General features: G+C 42.2%; 1 protein-coding gene across 4 annotated transcripts in view; it reads right to left on the bottom strand.

The window, feature by feature from the left end:
- Positions 1 to 19,113, bottom strand: part of sbno2b (strawberry notch homolog 2b) — a 59,923-nt gene that overhangs the window by 14,492 nt on the left and 26,318 nt on the right. For 2 of the 4 annotated variants that reach the window (XM_069694848.1, XM_069694845.1), the window contains exons 5-12: positions 3,624 to 3,800; positions 2,482 to 2,568; positions 1,608 to 1,713; positions 1,307 to 1,467; positions 931 to 1,064; positions 645 to 735; positions 358 to 501; positions 87 to 204 (exon numbers count right to left, since the gene is read on the bottom strand). In XM_069694848.1, coding sequence (XP_069550949.1) covers positions 87 to 204; positions 358 to 501; positions 645 to 735; positions 931 to 1,064; positions 1,307 to 1,467; positions 1,608 to 1,713; positions 2,482 to 2,568; positions 3,624 to 3,800 — 1,018 coding nt within the window. The remainder of the gene's footprint in view (positions 1 to 86; positions 205 to 357; positions 502 to 644; positions 736 to 930; positions 1,065 to 1,306; positions 1,468 to 1,607; positions 1,714 to 2,481; positions 2,569 to 3,623; positions 3,801 to 19,113) is intronic. The other 2 variants (XM_069694846.1, XM_069694847.1) reach the window with 2 other exon arrangements.

Genomic DNA, 19,113 nt, shown 5'->3' on the forward strand with positions numbered 1-19,113 from the left:
GTGTGTGTGTGTGTGTGTGTGTGTGTGTGTGTGTGTGTGTGTGTGTGTGTGTGTGTGTGTGTGTGTTCATTTGTCCGTCAGCGTACCTGTGGCACTGGCATACACCACTCTGGCCCGTGGCAGCTTGTTTTGCAGGTCAAGCACTGCCTTGCCCATCTTTGTAGATGTGGCATTCTTGGCTTTGTGGCATTCATCAAAAATAATCTATAATGGTGAAAGGTCAAGGGCAAAACAACACAGATATGCAGCACTGCTATATATAAAAACACTGTTGGTTGTGAAGATGCTCAATAGAAACAGGGCAACATTTCAAATACCAGTTTTGTGCAGGATGTGACATTAAAAAAACAAGGATACAACTCCATCAAAGTCTGGCTTGCACCAGTCCAGGATCTGCTTAATTCTCGTCCGGTGCTGCCCTCCTGCCTGGCTCTCTCCAATCAGCGCAGAGTAAGTTGCAAACAGGACTCCTTCTGAGGTAGCTGTGTCTCCATACTTTATCTGCCGTAATAAATCAAACAACTCGAAGTTAAGAATATGGTTCGTTCTGCTTCGTGTTCTGCTCTGAGGCATGTACATCTTAACGATCGCCGAGAGCAAAACTCATTTTCTCAGCTTGCAATACAAATTCCACCAGGACTCACCTTGTTTAAGGCATGCACAGGAATATTTGTTGCATCTATGTCTTTGAGATCTCTCTCTGCATCAAATTTCAGGTCATTGGATATGCTGAACCTGAGGGCAGAAACAGGAAAATCAGTAATTCAGCTCGCTTTTGTACAAACTTGTTTTTCCATGCTCAGTGTAATCTGCCATACAATTGGATACAAAATCCAATCATAAAATGATTTTCAATCATACAAACTACAGCCATAATTTACCTTTATAACTAGTTTTGTGGTGCCTTAAAGAGCAGTAAATCCTTCTTACCAAAGTGATTTCTTTCTTCCCTTCAGGTAGTTCTCCAGGATGATTCCTGCCACAGTGCGTCCCTTTCCGACTCCTGCCCCATCCCCGATCAGGAAGCCTGCCCTCTGGTTGTTCTGGAGGATCACCTCATGTTGCTAAGGGCGCACAAAGAGCAAACGCATGAACAAAAAATGCCTACGTAATCACAACATTAATCATTCATAGTTCCAAAACTAATAAGTGCTTTGTGTATTATGTGCTCTGTGTGTGTGTGTGTGTGTGTGTGTGTGTGTGTGTGTGTGTGTGTGTGTGTGTGTGTGTGTGTGTGTGTGTGTGTGTGTGTGTGTGTGTGTGTGTGTGTGTGTGTGTGTGTGTTGTGATATGTGTGGGTGTGTACCTGGCAAGCATAGATGATAGCCTCAAGCTGCAGAGCAGACAGCAGGCCACTGTTAATAGTTGACTCGGGGATAGACAGAGTGTATGTGATGTCAGGAGGAGGGACACTGGATAGCGTGTTGGTTTCCACCACTATGTCAGGATGAGAAATTCCTATAGTGGCTGAAGTGAGGAAAAAAACAAAACATGAGGGAGAGACTTAAAAACATGTTAACAGTAAACAGCACAAGTGTCATATTAAGAAAGAAACGTAGATGAATTAATGGCAATCAGTGATGTTGACGTTCAGTCTGGTGACCTACATTTGGAAGGTTTGTACTCAGCATATGTGTCTACATGTCCCAGTTCTTCTGTCTCCTCTTCCTCAGCATCTTCTTCCTCCTCTGGCACCGACTGGGTTCTCTGAGGCTGGAAACACCACATACACGTCAGTAATGTAATTCACATCACTAATAGCAGTAACACACTTCTCGTTTCAGCTTGGGTGCAGACAAGATAGGAAAGAGACAGTAGGTGACCAGTTAATAGGAAGTTAACAGCACATATTGAGCTGTGTTAATTAGGAACATTAACCAATATCAGAGTAAAATAACAAGTGAAAATGGAGCAAACATAAAAAAGTTCAAGCAGAATGAATGAATGAAAGCTATGAAACATGAGAGTGAGGAACTGACGACAAAAGAGGGCTTTACATATTCACAGTTAAATGTTATCTGAGAAAGTGGAAATGCAGAGGATCCCTTTTTGACAGACAGGTAAATATTAAACTGCCTCTATTAATGTCACAAAAGTAATTTAAAAAGACAGTACATGGAATTACTTATTCTCTATGCAACGTACATTTGCAGACTGTCAAATGTATGAAATATGCAGCAATACTTTCATCATCTGCGGTAATACAGATTGGTAAGATTTGCCAATTTCACTGATCAAGTGTTGCTAACGTCATGCACTGCTCTGTCAAAATGTGATCCCAGGATTAGTAGCATGTTATGTTTCTGTGTGAAACAATCTGAGCATGATCCTGCATTGCAAAGCGCAAGGAAATAACAGGTGCAAATTAGAGCTGGGACATAACGTGCATATCTGTGCATTACTGCTGCAGGTAGCAGGCTCATAAAGTTAGATAGCTTTGTTTCATTCTAACATCAGATTGGAGAGGTTGGGTGTGGCTACCTGGAATCCTCCTAAAGGTGGGGTGCTGATAATAGCAGTTATATCATCCAAACTGGCCAAGCCTTGAAACCTGCTGGTGCCATTCTGCTGTCAACAAAACATAAAATAAAGAAATACAAACTCAAAAACAAACACTGGGCATGACAAGAAAAGATGAAGGAAAAAAACAAAAACCTTCGTAATCACTGGACGTGTTTGTCTCTATATGCATGTGCCTGAGAGCGTGTGTGGGCACTTTGTGATGTCTTATAGAGCAGCACTCAACAAAATGCAATTTGTTGGCCGGCGGTGAAAAGCCAGCACCAACAACAACAAAAGGCAGATAAAGCCGTGTGTGTCTGGGAAACATAATGGATGAAATGAGGGCAGAATGAAAAGGAAAACATAAAAGCCTGTCAAAAAGCAAGAGAAATAAATGTAGTCTGATCGTATCAAAAGGATATCCTCGGACTCATCTAATTCAAAGCAAACTCAACAGCAATGTGAGTGGCGATGGAGGTAAAACACTTGGAAACATCATGCAGTTTAGAGGGGAAGCGTGTAACCCGGGTTATTTTCTCTAGCTTCAATTTACACAAGTTCCCTAAAAACCTCACATGCAGACTGTTGATAGAAGCCACTATTTACAGATGTCTCTTGAACGCCTCAAATGCAGACTATCGATACTTCCTACGATTTACCAATGTTCCTAAAACGCCTCACGAGAGCTATCAATAAATGGATTCATTTACAAATGTTCCCTTATTGCCTCATATGCAGGTTATTGGTAGATGCTCGAGAAGTCAAACAAATGTTAAGATAAGAAAAGAATTGTTTTCAGAGTAAATTACACTGAAGCCCGAGGCAAAACAGAGTTGTAGCACTGGTGATATTGTGTGTGTTTTTGTAAGAATGAACTTGAGCACACTACACAATGAAAGTCTCATCTGAGAGTGAAGCATGGCAGGGAGCCAGGGCAGGGTAGTAATGTTTACAGGGTAAGAGGTACAATGTGACCCTTGTTTGCCGCCCTTTAATGTCCACCTCCTTCAGTGTAGACACACATGTGGTGATTTAAACAAGTCTGTATTACATAAGATTTGTTGATGAGGTGACCCGTTTTTCTGGTAAAGACATGTGTGCGTGAGTGCTTTTCTACTGACCTCTAACTGGCTCTGTGCTGGTGTGGTGGCGGTACTAGTGTTGACGTCCCAGATTGTGGGCACTGTGTCCAGGTTGTCTGTGCTGATGAAGGAATGAGCATCAGCATACTCCGACAGTGAGTCAGCCGGAGAGGAGAACAGAGAGTTTGTGGAGAGGTCATCAATGCAGGACAGGTCCTGAAGACAAATAAAAAGAGAGGAGGCGTTAAGTTGAACTTCTGAAACTTGTAAACTTTTTGGCCACATAGTTGAAGCTTATCGAGCTTTTAACATGGTCAAAGTGACACGTAAATTCCTAACTCAAAACCAATGTATTAAACCACATGGAGACAGCCCTTCACAATCAAGCTTTATGCAAAAACGAAGGAGGATCATAAATCGTGTTTATACATCAAACAGACTCTGCACAGGAATAATATATGCATCGCAGAAAGAAAAAAGGTGTGAAATGAGCATGAATGGGTGGGAACCTTGGACAATAAAGGTGCCACATTCATTCTGGATTTCAGCCAATACCGAACCCTTTGGGAGTAACATGAGTAGCCTAAACAGAATCTAATCACACACAGATGTGTGAGTGTGAGCATGTAAAACAGAGAGCGAAGGGCAGGAATAATGAAACTGCTTGTGTGTGTGTGTGTGTGTGTGTGTGTGTGTGTGTGTGTGTGTGTGTGTGTGTGTGTGTGTGTGTGTGTGTGTGTGTGTGTGTGTGTGTGTGTGTGTGTGTGTGTGTGTGTGTGTGTGTGTGTGTGTGTGTGTGTGTGTGTGTGTGTGTGTGTCATTTTAGCTATGGCTGCCTTCCAGTCGCCCCTCTATTCATATCCTTTTCCAAGCCATTAGCATGCCATGTTCTTTAACTAGCCTCTCACAGGCACCCCTGTGCCCCCCTGAGACTTACAAACATGGGGAGACAGCCACTGAGTGATGGGGGTGGTGTTGGGGCGTGGAAGAGAACAACAAACTGAACACAGGAGAAATTGTTGTTAGAAATAGGAGTATGGATCTCTTCATTTTATTGTGTGAATGTGTCTGCTTGTTGTCCATTGGTGAGACTGCGTGCGTGTATATATATATATATATGAATACACTCTGGGCTCTACGTGGAAATTCCCACACCCCCACGTTTCAGAAACACCCTCCAGAGGACCACGAAGCAGCCTTGAATACTACCCAGATGGTCTAACTCGCTAATTCAGCAATTTTATTTCACTGTTTGACACGTTAAAAGGAAGGTTTCACATTTTGGAGAGTATATGAGATGGGAAGATTGTGACCACACAATGTCCGTACAGTATGTATGAATCTACAACAAGCTGCAGGCTAACTTAGCATAAACAGCTGACCTGCCACGCAACCAATAGAGAACCAGGAAGAAACTGATCACAGCCAACAACCCCTCTAATGCAGTGAATTGTCAAGTTGACATTTTGTATAGATAAAACAAACAAAATAAAATGATTTTAAATGGTGAGCTTTAGGAGAGCTTTGGACAGAGCCATTTTCTGTGTTGAAACGCTTCCCCATTTCCAGTTGTTTTTACTTTACTAAGTTCATTGGCTGCTAGCAGAAGATTCATATTTAGTACAAAGGCATGTGTTTCATTCACGTGTCAATCTTGTTGTCCAGCTCCCAGCAAGAGATAAAAAGAAAAAAAAAAAGAGAAAAAAAAGCACGTTTTCATCTGATTTTCAACTTTTCAGCTGATTATACAGAACAGCCACGAGTGGTGTTGAAGCACAATATGCTTTTGGGACAGAAGATGAGTTTTGTAGGCAGAACAATACTGTGCTGTGAGAACTGAAAGTGAAGAATGTCCAGAAACAGAGATAAATGATTAGCTGCAATGATGACTCAATCTTAACAATATGCTGCTACTGATTAACGCTGAGCGGCTGCGCCGGCTTCTGTCATAGCCGCCTGTTAGCCATTACTCACAGTTCAGCTGAAAATGTTTCACAAGCATGAGAGGACGAGACGTAGAGCTCGAAGTGTTAACGTGACTCCATCATGTGGGAATGGAGCATGGGGAGGATGGTAAACAGCAAACAGACAAAAGCGGGCTCTGCCCCGTGTGTGCTTACGCATACATCTGTATATTTTTGCCCTCTGACTTTAGACAAACAAAGAAACTTACTGACCTTAACGTGTGAATGTTTGAGATTTGGAAATAGTACTTTTCCCCTAACGGTCACTCTTATCAGCGCTTGCCAGTAGTTCTGTGATTATGGCTTTCTTTTCAACTCTATCACCCTATCTTTCTCTTTCCCTTTCTCCCCGTGTTTGTGTGTTTGCTTCCTGAGGGCAAGATCAGGCACAAACTCTGCAAGCAGGCTCTTCAGAATCGCTCTTTACCCTGCAGACAGCTGTGTGGAGCAACTGGCTTTTGTGTGGTTACAGGAGAGCAAATGGACAGAGGGTCCTTGTAAAATATCACAGCCACTCCCAAACACATAACCTGCCACTTTCTCCCACCTTTCCTTTCTCCATCTTCTCTGTTTATTCAGTCAAGCGTGTGTCTTCCTGTCTCGTCCTAGTCTGTGTCCTCTTTCATTGCTTTGCTCCCTCCTTTCTTGGCCCTTCTGACGGAGCAAAGATGAGTAAACAACAAGCTTTGGAAAAGGGACACCGTGTCACCAGAGGCATCATTCCATGGAAGCATAATTAGGGGAAAACTCAGATAAGCACAGGCACTCGTATTTCACCATGAAAATAGTATTGTTTGTGTTTCTTGCAACAGAGTTAACCACAAACATTTGACGAAAGGTTAGTGGTTGAATTATGTTGCAAAAAGTACTTTTGATAATACAAAACAAACCAAATCTACTCTCTCCGATTTGATATGAAAGCACAGCTTAAGTAGTTATAGTTTCTTTTTATTAAGACAGTTATGGTTATTCACCTCTTAAAATCTGAAATGATTTCAGTGTGCTGCATCACCATGCTGTTTATCATTGCTCGGTGTTACAGTATGTGACTTGCATCAAATAAACCCACGTTTGTGCTAATGCCGTGCTGTTATTAAGGCAACCGAACCCAATACAGAGGAATCGCAGCAAAGTGCAGCAGTTATGTTGGTGCTAACCAAGACATGTCAAACCACAGCACCATGCTAATCGAGTTGTTAAGCAGAGCGTAACAGAGGCAGCAGTGTTTGTCCCCCGGCAGGCCCCGTACCCAGGGCTACTCCATCTACTGCGCCGCATAGTGGGCCCTGCCAAGCAGAGATAAGGCTTGAATTCCAACTGCTCTGATGGTAATCTGGCTCCTTCCAGAGCGCACGGCCTTACAATCACAGAACTTCTAATCCTGCCTCCCTCTCTCTCTCGCTCTCTCTCGTCTTTTTCTCTGCTGTGCAATAAATACAATATATGAGCGTTTGTGCATTTTCTGAGGGTGCAAATGTTTCTCTCAGGTAATTACACTTGCTAGAAATCTTCGGTCTTTCTTGGAATACGTAAAAATATATATATATATACATCACTGAGAGTGTGTGCGTGTATACGTGCGTGTGCTCCTCCTTTGTTCATCATCCTTTTTTTTTTTTTTTTGCCTCCCGCAAGAACCTCTTCTACTTCAGTTTCTCTTCTGCTATGAATTCTAAAGCCAGTATTTTATCCTTCCCTTTACAACCAGTAACGGTGAACCCACGGACAAACACGGCCATCCTTATTCCCACTGATCTATAACATGGTCCGATCTTTGTGCTCACCGTGAGAAGCTTTGCACTGAAGCTAAACGCACATATGCACGTGCTGAACATCATGTATCCACAGAAACAGTAAATTGCATTTGAGTGTGTGGATAATGATAGTTTTCTGCGTGCTGATAATGAATGTAGGGACACGGCAGTGAGAAGCATCTCCAACAAGATGCCTGCAGAGCTGCAGAGTTGCTTGGTGGTTGTGGTTAGAAGTGGCGGTTATCAGCTCTAAGAATCAGACCTGGAAAAAACACTTTTCAACATGAGCCGCCCACAAACAGCTCAGCTTCATCATCGGTTTAATCTGTTAAAGTTAATCTATTAAAGTACATTTATCGTGCGATGAGTAATCTTAAAAGTGTCACACAAACCCCTCTCCTCAAAAAAAAGATCACAGTGAATCCTTAATCATGAGAGGTAACTACAAAATTCAGACTACATAAATATTAGCAAACACGGCTATAAAGAGAAGTGTTTATCTGTATTACTAATGCAGCTTTAACCGCTGCCATGGGAGAAGTGAGGAACAGCCGTTTCTGATGACTACAATGACACCGGTTGTCACTGATAAGCGACCATAAAAGGAAGTCTACCATCCCTGTCTTTTAGTAAACTTTATTAACTCTAACTTACATTGGGGTCTTTGTCTATAAATGGTGCTCTTCCCTTTTAAAAGTCAAAACTTTTTCTAATCAAAAATACCACCAGTGATAGCTGTGCATTACTGACTCAACATGTCAGTCGTTAAACAAATACGTTTCAAGGGCCGCTGCTAGTATCTCCCAGTAATCTCCATGACATTACAATGGCAGCTCCTCAAGTTAAATTAAGGATGAAGTTGTCTATTTTTGTTTGTTTAATTGGTAACAAACTTTTACTCCTGAATTTGGATTGGTCAAGTCCTCCGTATTGTAGTTCTTGTCATGCTAATGCTCGGATGTTATGCAGCGATGTATAAGGACAGCCACGTCTCCTCTGACACACACATGGCGTTGTCACTTTTTACTGGTATTTTCTTTAACATGTTGGAAATGTTGGAAACATTTGAAATGTCGACGCTGGTGCAATGACTGGGTTCCTTCCTGACTTACCACCTGGAGAGACGCTGCCCCAATTAGTTTTGATGCAGTTTATGAGCAAGCCAAAAGCTGTCATGTCCAGAACCACCCTGAGAAAGAATTGGCTTTTTTTTTTTCTGCCTTTAGTTTTCGTTACTGCTACAGTTTTCACCAGCTACCAAAAAGCCAACTTCAGGTAAGAACTACTGGATACTGTGCAGACCTCGCCCACATCCTGTTAAACTCAATAACCTGCCTGAGTGCGGGGCAAGGCCTAGGCCTCAGCCAGGCCAGGCCCAGGGCTTTCCCCTCCTACACACGCCAGCTTTGCTGCTTTTCCAAGGCCAGGAAACAACCCTGGCCTCCCACTTACCCTGCACACCCACATACAGTATACACAAACACTGACACACACCTCAAATGACCTCACCTTCTCACCGACACATTTCTGTCCTCTCTTGGTGGTTCTCTCCGTCTTTAAAGCTCCAGCCCCCTTGTTTCCCATCCCCGTCATCTTTCCTCTCTGTGTTTTTCCTGGTTTCCTGGCACCTGATGTTGTTGATGTGGATCATTTACACATAAATCAAAGAGTACTGCTGTAGCGCATATTGACTGAGGCCAACCAAAATCTGTTTTCACAAAAAGTTGTTCAACTTTCACTCTTCTCTTATTATCCTGCACAACCACAGAATTCCTGCCACAAAATATTGCTGTAACAATGTAAAAATGAACTAAATCACATCAATATTTGGTCTGACCACCCTGTACCTTTGAAACTAAATTGTTCGAACATTGATCATCGAGAACCTGGTACAGTTCTGCAGTGATTCTTCTGAGTAGTAGTAAACACAGGGGTGTGAGAGTCATACTCTACCACAATGGGGAGTCTAAGGGTTATAAACGCTAATAAAGGTTCTTGATTGTAATGTAGGCCGTACAAAATCACAGGAACTTCGCATGAGCCTGTTAATAGGCCAAGGTGCACTGAAATTGTTTCTGTGGTGTGTGTGTGTGTGTGTGTGTGTGTGTGTGTGTGTGTGTGTGTGTGTGTGTGTGTGTGTGTGTGTGTGTGTGTGTGTGTGTGTGTGTGTGTGTGTGTGTGTGTGTGTGTGTGTGTGTGTGTGTGTGTGGGGAGAAGGTGGTGGTACAAAGACGTATTCAATCATCCTCACCACCCCAGTGATCAGCTGACTGAAACAACCCTCACGCTCTCCCCTCTGGGGTCAGCTGTTTACCTTGTCCATGGAGTCGACAGAACCTGATTGATGGCCGGTGTGTGTGCGTATGTGTGTCTTTTCACGTGGTAGGTCCGGGGCCAGGAACTGAACAGCCACCGCTGGTTTCTGTCTGGATTATGTCATGCCAAGCAGTCTGCCTGCCCTGCGTCCCTGACATATCTGTTGGGCTCTGACTTTAATAGCACAGCTCCGAGCTTTTCCTTTTTCCTTGACCTTCTCGCAGACTCGCAGCAGGCGCTGACTTTTTGGTTTACTTTCTACTGAAAAGACCGTTTTGATTTCAGTAACAAATTGTGATCTGTTATCTGTGGTGTGTAATAGTTAAGCACACTAGTGTTTTGTGGACAGTATGAGCTGTCTTTAGCATGCAGACATAAATCTGCTTATCCAGTAACAGTACTTTGATCAAGGAGCCAGTTTGTCAAAAAGCCACTGTGTTTTAGAGCACATGGAAAGTTTTCCATCTGCTTTGGTAAGACCTTTTAGTCACACAACGTCCAACCAAAGAAAATACATTCTCATATTTTTTTAAATGTCAGCCAACAGCAACAAAAAGTCAGTCATAGAAAGATCCACTTATGACCCCCATTAAGATTAAACGGCCCTCTCACCATATGATTTAATCTGTGCTCATTATGAAATTTTAACTCAGGCCCCGGCTGACATTCTTTTATTTCACTGCAGTTAAAATTGCAAATGTTATTTTGAGGGAATGGTCTCAGAAATAATGGGTTATTATTGGTTTTCAATGGATTTACACTTTTTAAAAGGTCAAAATTACTGCGTCCTTGTCTAGCCCTTCCCAGACCAACTATCCTGGGGGCAATCAAAGCGACATAGCCAGTCCAACAACCTCCTGACAGGCAGGCCTTCACCTCAGGCCAAGTCTGACTAAAGCTAGCTGGGGACAGCTTGCTGCTTACAAGCCTCCTGGAATTTTCCAGTGTTTTCATATGTTCTGGAAAATAAAAGGATGCCATGTCAAGTGTCCCAGCTGGTAGCCGGATGACAGAGCTGGTTTGAAAAAAAAACAGTCCTTCTACTGTAGCTGTGTATGTAGGAGAACCAAAAGCTGCACTGTGCTGAAACCAGCAGGGGGGCTGCAATGCACAATGAACAGAATATCACCAGCAAATAAATCTACCTGGAAAATTCAAATTCTCTCTCCAGCAAAGAAAGTGAAGCGTGTTAAACGTTGAGAATGAGAAAAAGAAGAGAGAAAAGAGCCAGAAAAGCAGCAAGGAAGATGTCATTTACAGCTAAGAGGACATCACCCACTGATGGGTACCACAACAGAGGCATGTCTCCACAGTTTAAACCTACGTCTTGAACCAACAGGTAAAAAATAAAAAATAAAGACAAAACTGTGCAGAGGTTTTAGGCACTAGAATTAAAGCAAGGGTGCTTTCAGAAATAGTTTTTATTTACCAGTGAGCCTCACGCAAAGTGCAACAAAAGTGAACTAAATCATATCAATATTTGGTCTGACTGCCCTGTGGCCTTTAAAACTAAATTGTTCGAACATTGATCACAGAGAACATTTCTGCTGTGAATTATTCTGGGTCTTCATGTAGTCTGAGGCGGCGTGATTCACATGACTTGAAACATCTTAAGTGCCTAAAACTTTGCGCAATACTGTACATCCCCAAAACACGATAGGCCTCTGAAAAGGTTTGTAAAATTTTGAAACCCAAAGCAAACAAACTGAAAAATGACTCACACAGAATCAGGCTGTGTGTGTATGTATTTATGTTTGTGTTCTGTGGGAGAAACATATTAACAGAAATGTGCATGTGGGAACCTGCATCCTCACTGCCGAGAAAAGTGGATGTGAGGGGAGCGTTGACGCAAGATGACGTCTAAGTTATGCAGAAATCTCAACACAGCTCACCACACAACACTTGCGACAGGCGTAAATCCTGTCATCCATAGCAACTAAGAGAAGATTTAAAATATGTTGTTGAATTCTGAGTTTAAAAAAAAAAAAGTGTCAAGTCAGGTGGAGGACCAACAACTGAGCGACAAAAAAAGGTTTGCAGTTGTATGAACTCGAACATCTAAAATTACATCATAAGCCCGTTCTAAGGTTTTTCATATTACCTCAAATAACCTTGCTCTCTTTTGTCTTGTGCATGACACACGCCCACGCTTTCACACACCTGTGGTCAGTGCACTGCTATCACACTGTGACTCAGGATGGTGGGCTCATTGCCCGTAAGTTGCTGATTTGGATTGAAGCCAAGAACTCAGCGAGCTACGTCACCTGACTATCCTATCTCAAGTTAATAGAACTGTCTCAAACATTTAGAAACAATATGTAATGAATTTGCTTCACACTTTGACGGGGGAAAGTGGAATGTGCTTCGACATTAAACAGCAGCTCAGTGTACACTTCTATGGGTGTCTGCCGTACTGAATAAATGACGAGTAAGCTTAAAAAAAAAAAAAAAAATTAAGATCTACTTAATGAGGTATATAGAAAATACTAAATTGAAATGTCCAAGGTCCTTTGTATTCCCCATACACAGAGAGAGGCAGTTACATCAGGATGTCAGTTTTAGGGTCATGTAGCTCGCATGCTTTTTAACTTTGGGAAGGAATTGGGGCAACAAAATTCAGCTGGCCAACAGATATAACCCCAATGTTTTTGCTGTGACCTGACAGTGTTGTCCACGAGGTCACTATGACACCCCTAATCCGATACAACCGGCTTGCAATAAATCTAGCCTTTAGCCTCATAACAAGCGATGGACAAGTGGAGGGTCAGTCATTATGAACTTATGCTGTACAGCCAAATATTTCTCAAACCAACAAAAGAATAGTCAAGATGATTTTAGAACCTAAAAAGGGACTTAAGAGAACATGGAACAGGAGGAATGTAAGCTAAGGGGTGAACAAGCTTCTAATATTTAGTTTAATTTGAGTCGTCTTACTTTAAGTGTGTGCCAGAGAAGTGTTAATTCAACCTTGTGATTACTTTGGGAGCTCTGGTTTGACACGGCGTTTTTAGTGCATTAAGTGTGGAATGAAAAGCAGTGTCATTGTTATGCAGTAAGCATTTATTTTTTTTATTTTATTTTTCAAATCAATAAAAAAAAATACAACTTGATAGTCCTAATGTTTTAGGACTGTAGAAAAATAAAGAGGTGACAAAAGTTTCCCATTTATACAAGCAAAAAACGGGCTTGCTCATAAAGACCCGTAAGACCTGAGCTCTGATCATTCTGCAGCGGCGGCCTTATTTTCTGTCTTCTATTCAGATGTGACAGATTTACTGAATCTTGTATCCTGCTGCTTTGTCGTCACTGATAATTCACTAGAATGTGGCCCTGTTATGGTGTCTCATCACTGAACACCACCCTGAGTTATTCAGCGATTACAACAGTGTGACACATCTAATGCAATGCTTTTGAAACAACTTGAATTACCGCGAAGAAAGTTAGATATAGGTAAAGCGTGCAAGTTAAGCAAACTGTCAATTTTGATTTGTCTTGGCAACCCTTCATATCGAGCACCCATCAGTCACCCTAACAATCATTGTTTGCTCACTTCCCGTCAGCAACAAGCATCAGGCCATGCTTGAGGTTTTTACGTTATACCAGGAAACTTAACAACATTTGCCCACTGAACGGCTGCACTCTTGTCCTTAAAGGAACGGTTCACAAATCTACTGAAAAGTCATTGGTCAGTAGTTTTCATCTAAAAGAAACCATCTTCGAAAGAAACCCACTTGATTTGTGTAACTCTCTGTGCCGAAGATTCGGGTTAGCTTCTGATCAAATTCGCAACAATATTTTTGCACAGAATGAGGACTGTGAATTTTGTTGACCGTCTTTTATTATATTAGCTCATAGGGAAGGTATCCCTAAATGGCCGCTGTGTAGTGGAGAGAGGATTACAGCAGGCAAAATATTTTTTGATGTTCACGTGACTATTGTTTTAGGACAGCCTTAATACAGTATATTATGAATCTAAGATTGTGTCAAGATGGCAAGTACACACTGGTAATCCATGCATGGATACTATAGAAGTTACGAATAAAAACACCCCGGTCAGTGAGCAGCTTGCCCGACAGGACCTAACACAGCCAGGCTGTATCTGCTGTGTACTTTTAAAAAAAAACATTGTTTAAAGTATATAAACTACTTGAGACCAGCAATTCCTCAAATTTCTGTTCAGGAAGAAATGCTCATATGGTGAGATTAGCCAATCAACTTAATCAAAAATTTAGAGGAAACAGGCTCAGCAAGCCTTGCTCTAATGAAGTCATTTGACTGATATAAGCCACAATTTCACCAACACTGCAGTCTGAATGAGTCGTGATTAAAAAAAAACCAACAACGGAGTTTTATTTACAGCGCACCTCAAATATAGGCATATTTTATAGCCTTCCAGAAAACCGACAAGAGTGCTATTCAGCCTGACAAGATATCAGGTTGTAGCACTTACTGGAAGACAGCAGGGAGTGAGTCGGACAATCATTTGTCATAGTGCCTGGCTGGGAGTGAGAGCCTCAACGGTCAGATCATGAGTTAGTGTCAAACAAATAACAAACAAGGACAAAAGATGGCTTTCTGTAATTGGAATTAAATTTATTCCTACTCTACAACAAAGTTAAAGAGGGAGTTCCAGTGGAAAATATCCATAGTCTGAGACATAGCTCAGTCTTGTTCAGGGTACAAGCCTTTATAAAGATTATGAGAAAATAACTTAAAAACTTTTCTAAATAAAGTTTAGATCTGTAACATGCTACTCATGTTTCATTTGTTACAATTTTTTTTTTTTTAATAACGTAAAATTCCAAGGCAGGACAAGCTCCAGACAGAAAATACAGAGTAAAGTAGAAACACAGGCCTGCTACCTTCAGCACTATAATTACACGGAAGTATTTAAAAAAAAATTAATTCAAGGAAGTTCAAATAAAAAAGACAACCACAGGGAAGAATTAACTGGCTGCTAGTCTTATCTAGAAGTTGCTTGAAAATGACAATAAAAACTCTTCACACAGTCGGTCACAATTGCTCATCTAACAGTTTTCAATTCCTGACCATCAAAAGCAAAAACATCAAGTGCCAAATCAACAGACTTGATTCAGCTTAATATACGTGGCAAAAAGAAGCAAACAGTACCTTGGGAAGCGGTCGTCCCAGCTGAGAATACAATTTAGTCCAGAACTGCATGAGAGACATGGGTCCAACCGCTGCAGTATGGGGAGGGGTAAAGGACACACACACACACACTCCTGCTTCACCTGGAATCCCTGAATTGGACAGCCTCTTCCATGTGTTGGTCAGAGTATTACAGCTGGCGCTCTTCCACCCAGCAGTGGACTCTCACTAGCCCTTTTACAGCGCCTCTCTGGTTCAACGGACTCATCTGCCTCTGCCACAGGTACGCTGTGGACAATGAGCTCACACATACGAAGCTCTGTTGCTCACAAACAGGGACTCACGCAAGCCTAAAACATGCTTCCTGCTCCACCAGGACAGTCAGGTATTTGCATAAAGGGCTTAGTCATAGTGATTGTGGACTAGTTCCTCCGAGCTGAAGAAGGTGGTTAGAGAGTGAGTGAGAGAGCGGAGGGGAGGGGAGGAAGGGGAGGGAGGAGGGGAGGAGAGGGAGGGAGGAGGGGAGGAGCTTTCAGGAAATGATGCTTTTGTTGGTAAGTGACTAGAGTTACTGGCAGTCAGGCCCATTTTACTGTACATGGTGTAACTCAACCGCATTTGTAGTGTAAACAGTATTGCGCTCTGGACCTGGCCGCTCCTCACACCCCGCTGCTTACCGCTATGTTTAATGGGCCTGGGCCATTATTTAATGATTATTATATTTAGAGACTGACTCCCTGCCTGGCTGCCTGTCTTCATACTCCACTTTTTGTCTCTCCATTTGTCTACAAAGAATCAATTTCAAGGCTGCTGTTCTCATAATAAATTCTCATTAACAAAAATATATACAGTATATCTCTATAGCCCAGAGGTGTAAAAGCTAACAAGGAAGAAATAAGTTGTCTAATTAGCTAACTGGAAAGGTGAGCAACTTATGAAAATGTAGCTGAACACCCCAGAGGACTTCAAATTTCAGTTAGCCTGTCAAAACATTATCTCATGAGTAGCTCTGTTGTGTTAATTAGCACAGAAACAAATCTGATTACCGCAGTTATGATTTACAATCCAATAAGTGTTTGTTCAAAAAACATTCTAGACCGCTGAGAAATGACAATAAAACAGATGAAGTTGTCAGAAATGTATTAACTGGTCAAGTCAAGCTGCAAGTTTTCCTTTTCTAAAGCTCTCTCAGGCATCAACAATTATTTCTATCTGTACACAATTACAGACAAATACCTCATTCCCACTTACTGGAACTAGGGGCGCCATTGTCCCAAAAAGAAAAAGAATTAAAACTGCAAGCAGTGATAACGGGCGCTACGACTATGACGGAACATTGCTATCAGGTGTCTTCAGGGCGGGACTGCTGTCGAAGATGTAATGTTTGAGGAAGATCGGAATATGTACATAAAGGTTACAGTCAGTTGCAGGTTCATGGCGAGACGCTCAACACGCCACGACACGGTCACACCCATCGACGAAAACAAATTCATGATGCCGAGACACTTTTCGGTACATCTCAGTGTGATACACAAGTCCAACAAATTTGGTGCACGTAGGTGAAACTAGGTGCCGGAGCTGCAGTTTAGGGGGCGCTGGCGAGCCGTTTGGCCACGCCCACTCGCAAAACACATCAGATGTATCGTCTCACCACGCCGGATGTATGTAACACGTTTCGTGAGGTTTCAAGCATCCTTTGACCTTAAACATCAACTTCCTGTGTCACGGCGAGACATCAAACTTTGCCGCATCGCCATGGCGACGCCCATTGACAAAGTCGAACGAATGTCTCAATATATCATCGACTACATGTTCAGGTTATTGTGACCCGACTTTACGTTCATGGGATCAACCGGCTCAACGTAGAATGTGAAAGTATGAAAAGTGTCATTTCCGGTGGCCAACAGGGGGCGCTATGACTATGAACGAATATTACCACACAGGGGTCTTCAGGGCGGAGCTGTGATGTTTGGAGAAGGTCGGTCCATGTGCATACGATTTAAAGCAACTCGTAGTTTCATGGCGAGGCCCTCAAAATGGCCGCCTCTTTACGGGCACACGCATTGCCGAAAACAAATTATTTATACAATTTTTAATCCCAAACATGTTTTCTATCCATAGAACCTAAATTCAAGTCGGTCCGACAAAATCCCTCGGACTAGTTCGACAAAGTACAACGTGTAAGAATCACCCAAAATGGCGACTAAATTCAAAATGGTGGACTTCCTGTCGAGTTGACGTAACGGTGCATTGTAACTTTTTTGTGCGTCCAGGTGTGATACACGTGTCCACCGGATTTCGTGAATTTAGGTAAATGTGGCCGCCGGGGCATCTCTGTAGGGGGCGCTCTCGAGCCGTTTGGCCGCCAGCGCCAGTGGCCGCGACTCCACTAGAATACGACATTTTTCGCCGGGAGACAAATGTGTATCATGAGTTTTTGAATATGATGAAGCCTCCAAAAAGGCAAATCACTTTGAGAAGAAGAATAATAAGGACCGAGAAAAATAAAAATAATTCCTTGAATAACAATAGGGCTTTTGCACCGTCGGTGCTCAGGCCCTAAAAAGAAAAGAATATTCTGGGAATCTGATTGCAAATGGTGTATTTCAACAAATCCAAGATGCTGATCAAAGGCAGCGCTCTGCAAGTCTTTCTGATAAGAAAGCAACTGTTTAAGAGCTACTCATAAATAAAGAGATTCTGGTATTTAGGAAGAGAAATAATGTGATTTATCTCCTTGACGAGTGGAACCGAGGGCCCATTTATCCAGTCAGCTTCCAGGAACACGATATCAAGCTAGCATGCTGAGGTACTGTAATGTCCGTCTCTGCTGGACTGAAGGGGAGTCGGACTCTCTGAGACGGAGTGGCGCCTGTCCATGGTGTCATCATCGTATGAGTTGGAATCCTCTGAATAATTTGTGCGTGCGTGCGTGCGTGCGTGTGTGTGTGTGTGTGTGTGTGTGTGTGTGTGTAAGGTGGACGGCCATCGGGGAGGAATGAATCATTGATGAGCTTCTTTAGAATACTGCAACACCCAAACACACGCGCGCGCGCACACACACACACACACACACACACACACACACACACACACACACACACACACACACACACGCATTGCATCGTTGACTAAAAGAGACGGATGCATGCATGACTTCGGCGACAAAACCGAAAAACTGGTGTACAGGCACTTTAACACTCAAACTCATGTACATATATTTACTGCTAGTGGTGGTGAGAGAGTTGAACGTGTTTGACTGAGGCCACATACGGTGTAAGCAAAAATGTATTGTCATTTCGATTTGAGTGATTCTGGATTGATTTTTATTCAGATTTTGTTTCCTGTTCTAATTGATTCTGGTGCTTTTTTTTTTTTTTTTTAACTCAATCAGCATGACCTAATGCTGCGGTGTCATGATCAACGCTTGGTCAAGTTACAGGACGTCTCCCACTGCATGAGATTATTTTTGTCAAGTAATTTTCTGTCTAATGTCTTTTGCAAATGCTAGTGTATTGTAAATGCCGTACATGTGGATTGACAACATGTGTAAACTGTCAATGTAGACAGAAGTACGGTAGGTCTAAACTACAGCTACAGCCATAATCAAATTAAAGTAGATCAGGTGGAGCACTTGCTCCCGGAGGAAAACAAAGCACCTATTAACAACCCTTCAAATTAACTTTTGACTTCCTCCTTTAAACTAGGCCATTTAAAAGACTTTGTGTTAGAGCGTCGTACAAGGAAGTAACCGAGAAATACAAACATGATTTATATCATGGCTGGCTTGCCTCAAGAAATAAGCCAAGAAAAACAAGACATTCTTCTAAGCTAGTACACTAAAATGCTAAGGTGCAAATTCAACTGGACATTTATTGATGTATTGTGCTCATTTATTCCTTGACATGTTTAGAATCTTTCGAATATAATAGAAAATTGTAGTTTTTAGGGGTTTGACTAATGTCTGCACAAATAATAATGATAATGAGTTTAGCGCTGCTACAGCTACTGTTACACAGTCCTTTTGTGTGTGTTGGGATGCGTGTTGTCCTCAAGCACACATGGGATCTGGGATTATCTGACACTTTAAATACATGGACAAGCAGATTAAGATATAGTTACATCATCACCTTACAAAAAGACAGACTTTTCTCCAGCAGATGGGTGTACCATTGGTCTTTAGAGCCCGGATGGGTGAAAGACTAAAAGACACATTCGCATTTAGAGTTTGGGGTGTGACGGCAAATAAAGACATTTCAATTCTACAAAAAGCGAAACTAAAGAGAGCTGTAGAGACAATGCAAATGAACTTTTCCTGATAGTGCACTGTGCACGAGTGGGGTGTGTAATAATGAGAGGAACGACACAGAGACACAACGAAAGTGT

The sequence above is a fragment of the Brachyistius frenatus genome, unplaced genomic scaffold (assembly GCF_029030835.1).
Source record: "Brachyistius frenatus isolate BFR_SWC_R1_liver_20210118 unplaced genomic scaffold, ASM2903083v1 Contig_18, whole genome shotgun sequence".
Taxonomy (NCBI): domain Eukaryota; kingdom Metazoa; phylum Chordata; class Actinopteri; family Embiotocidae; genus Brachyistius; species Brachyistius frenatus.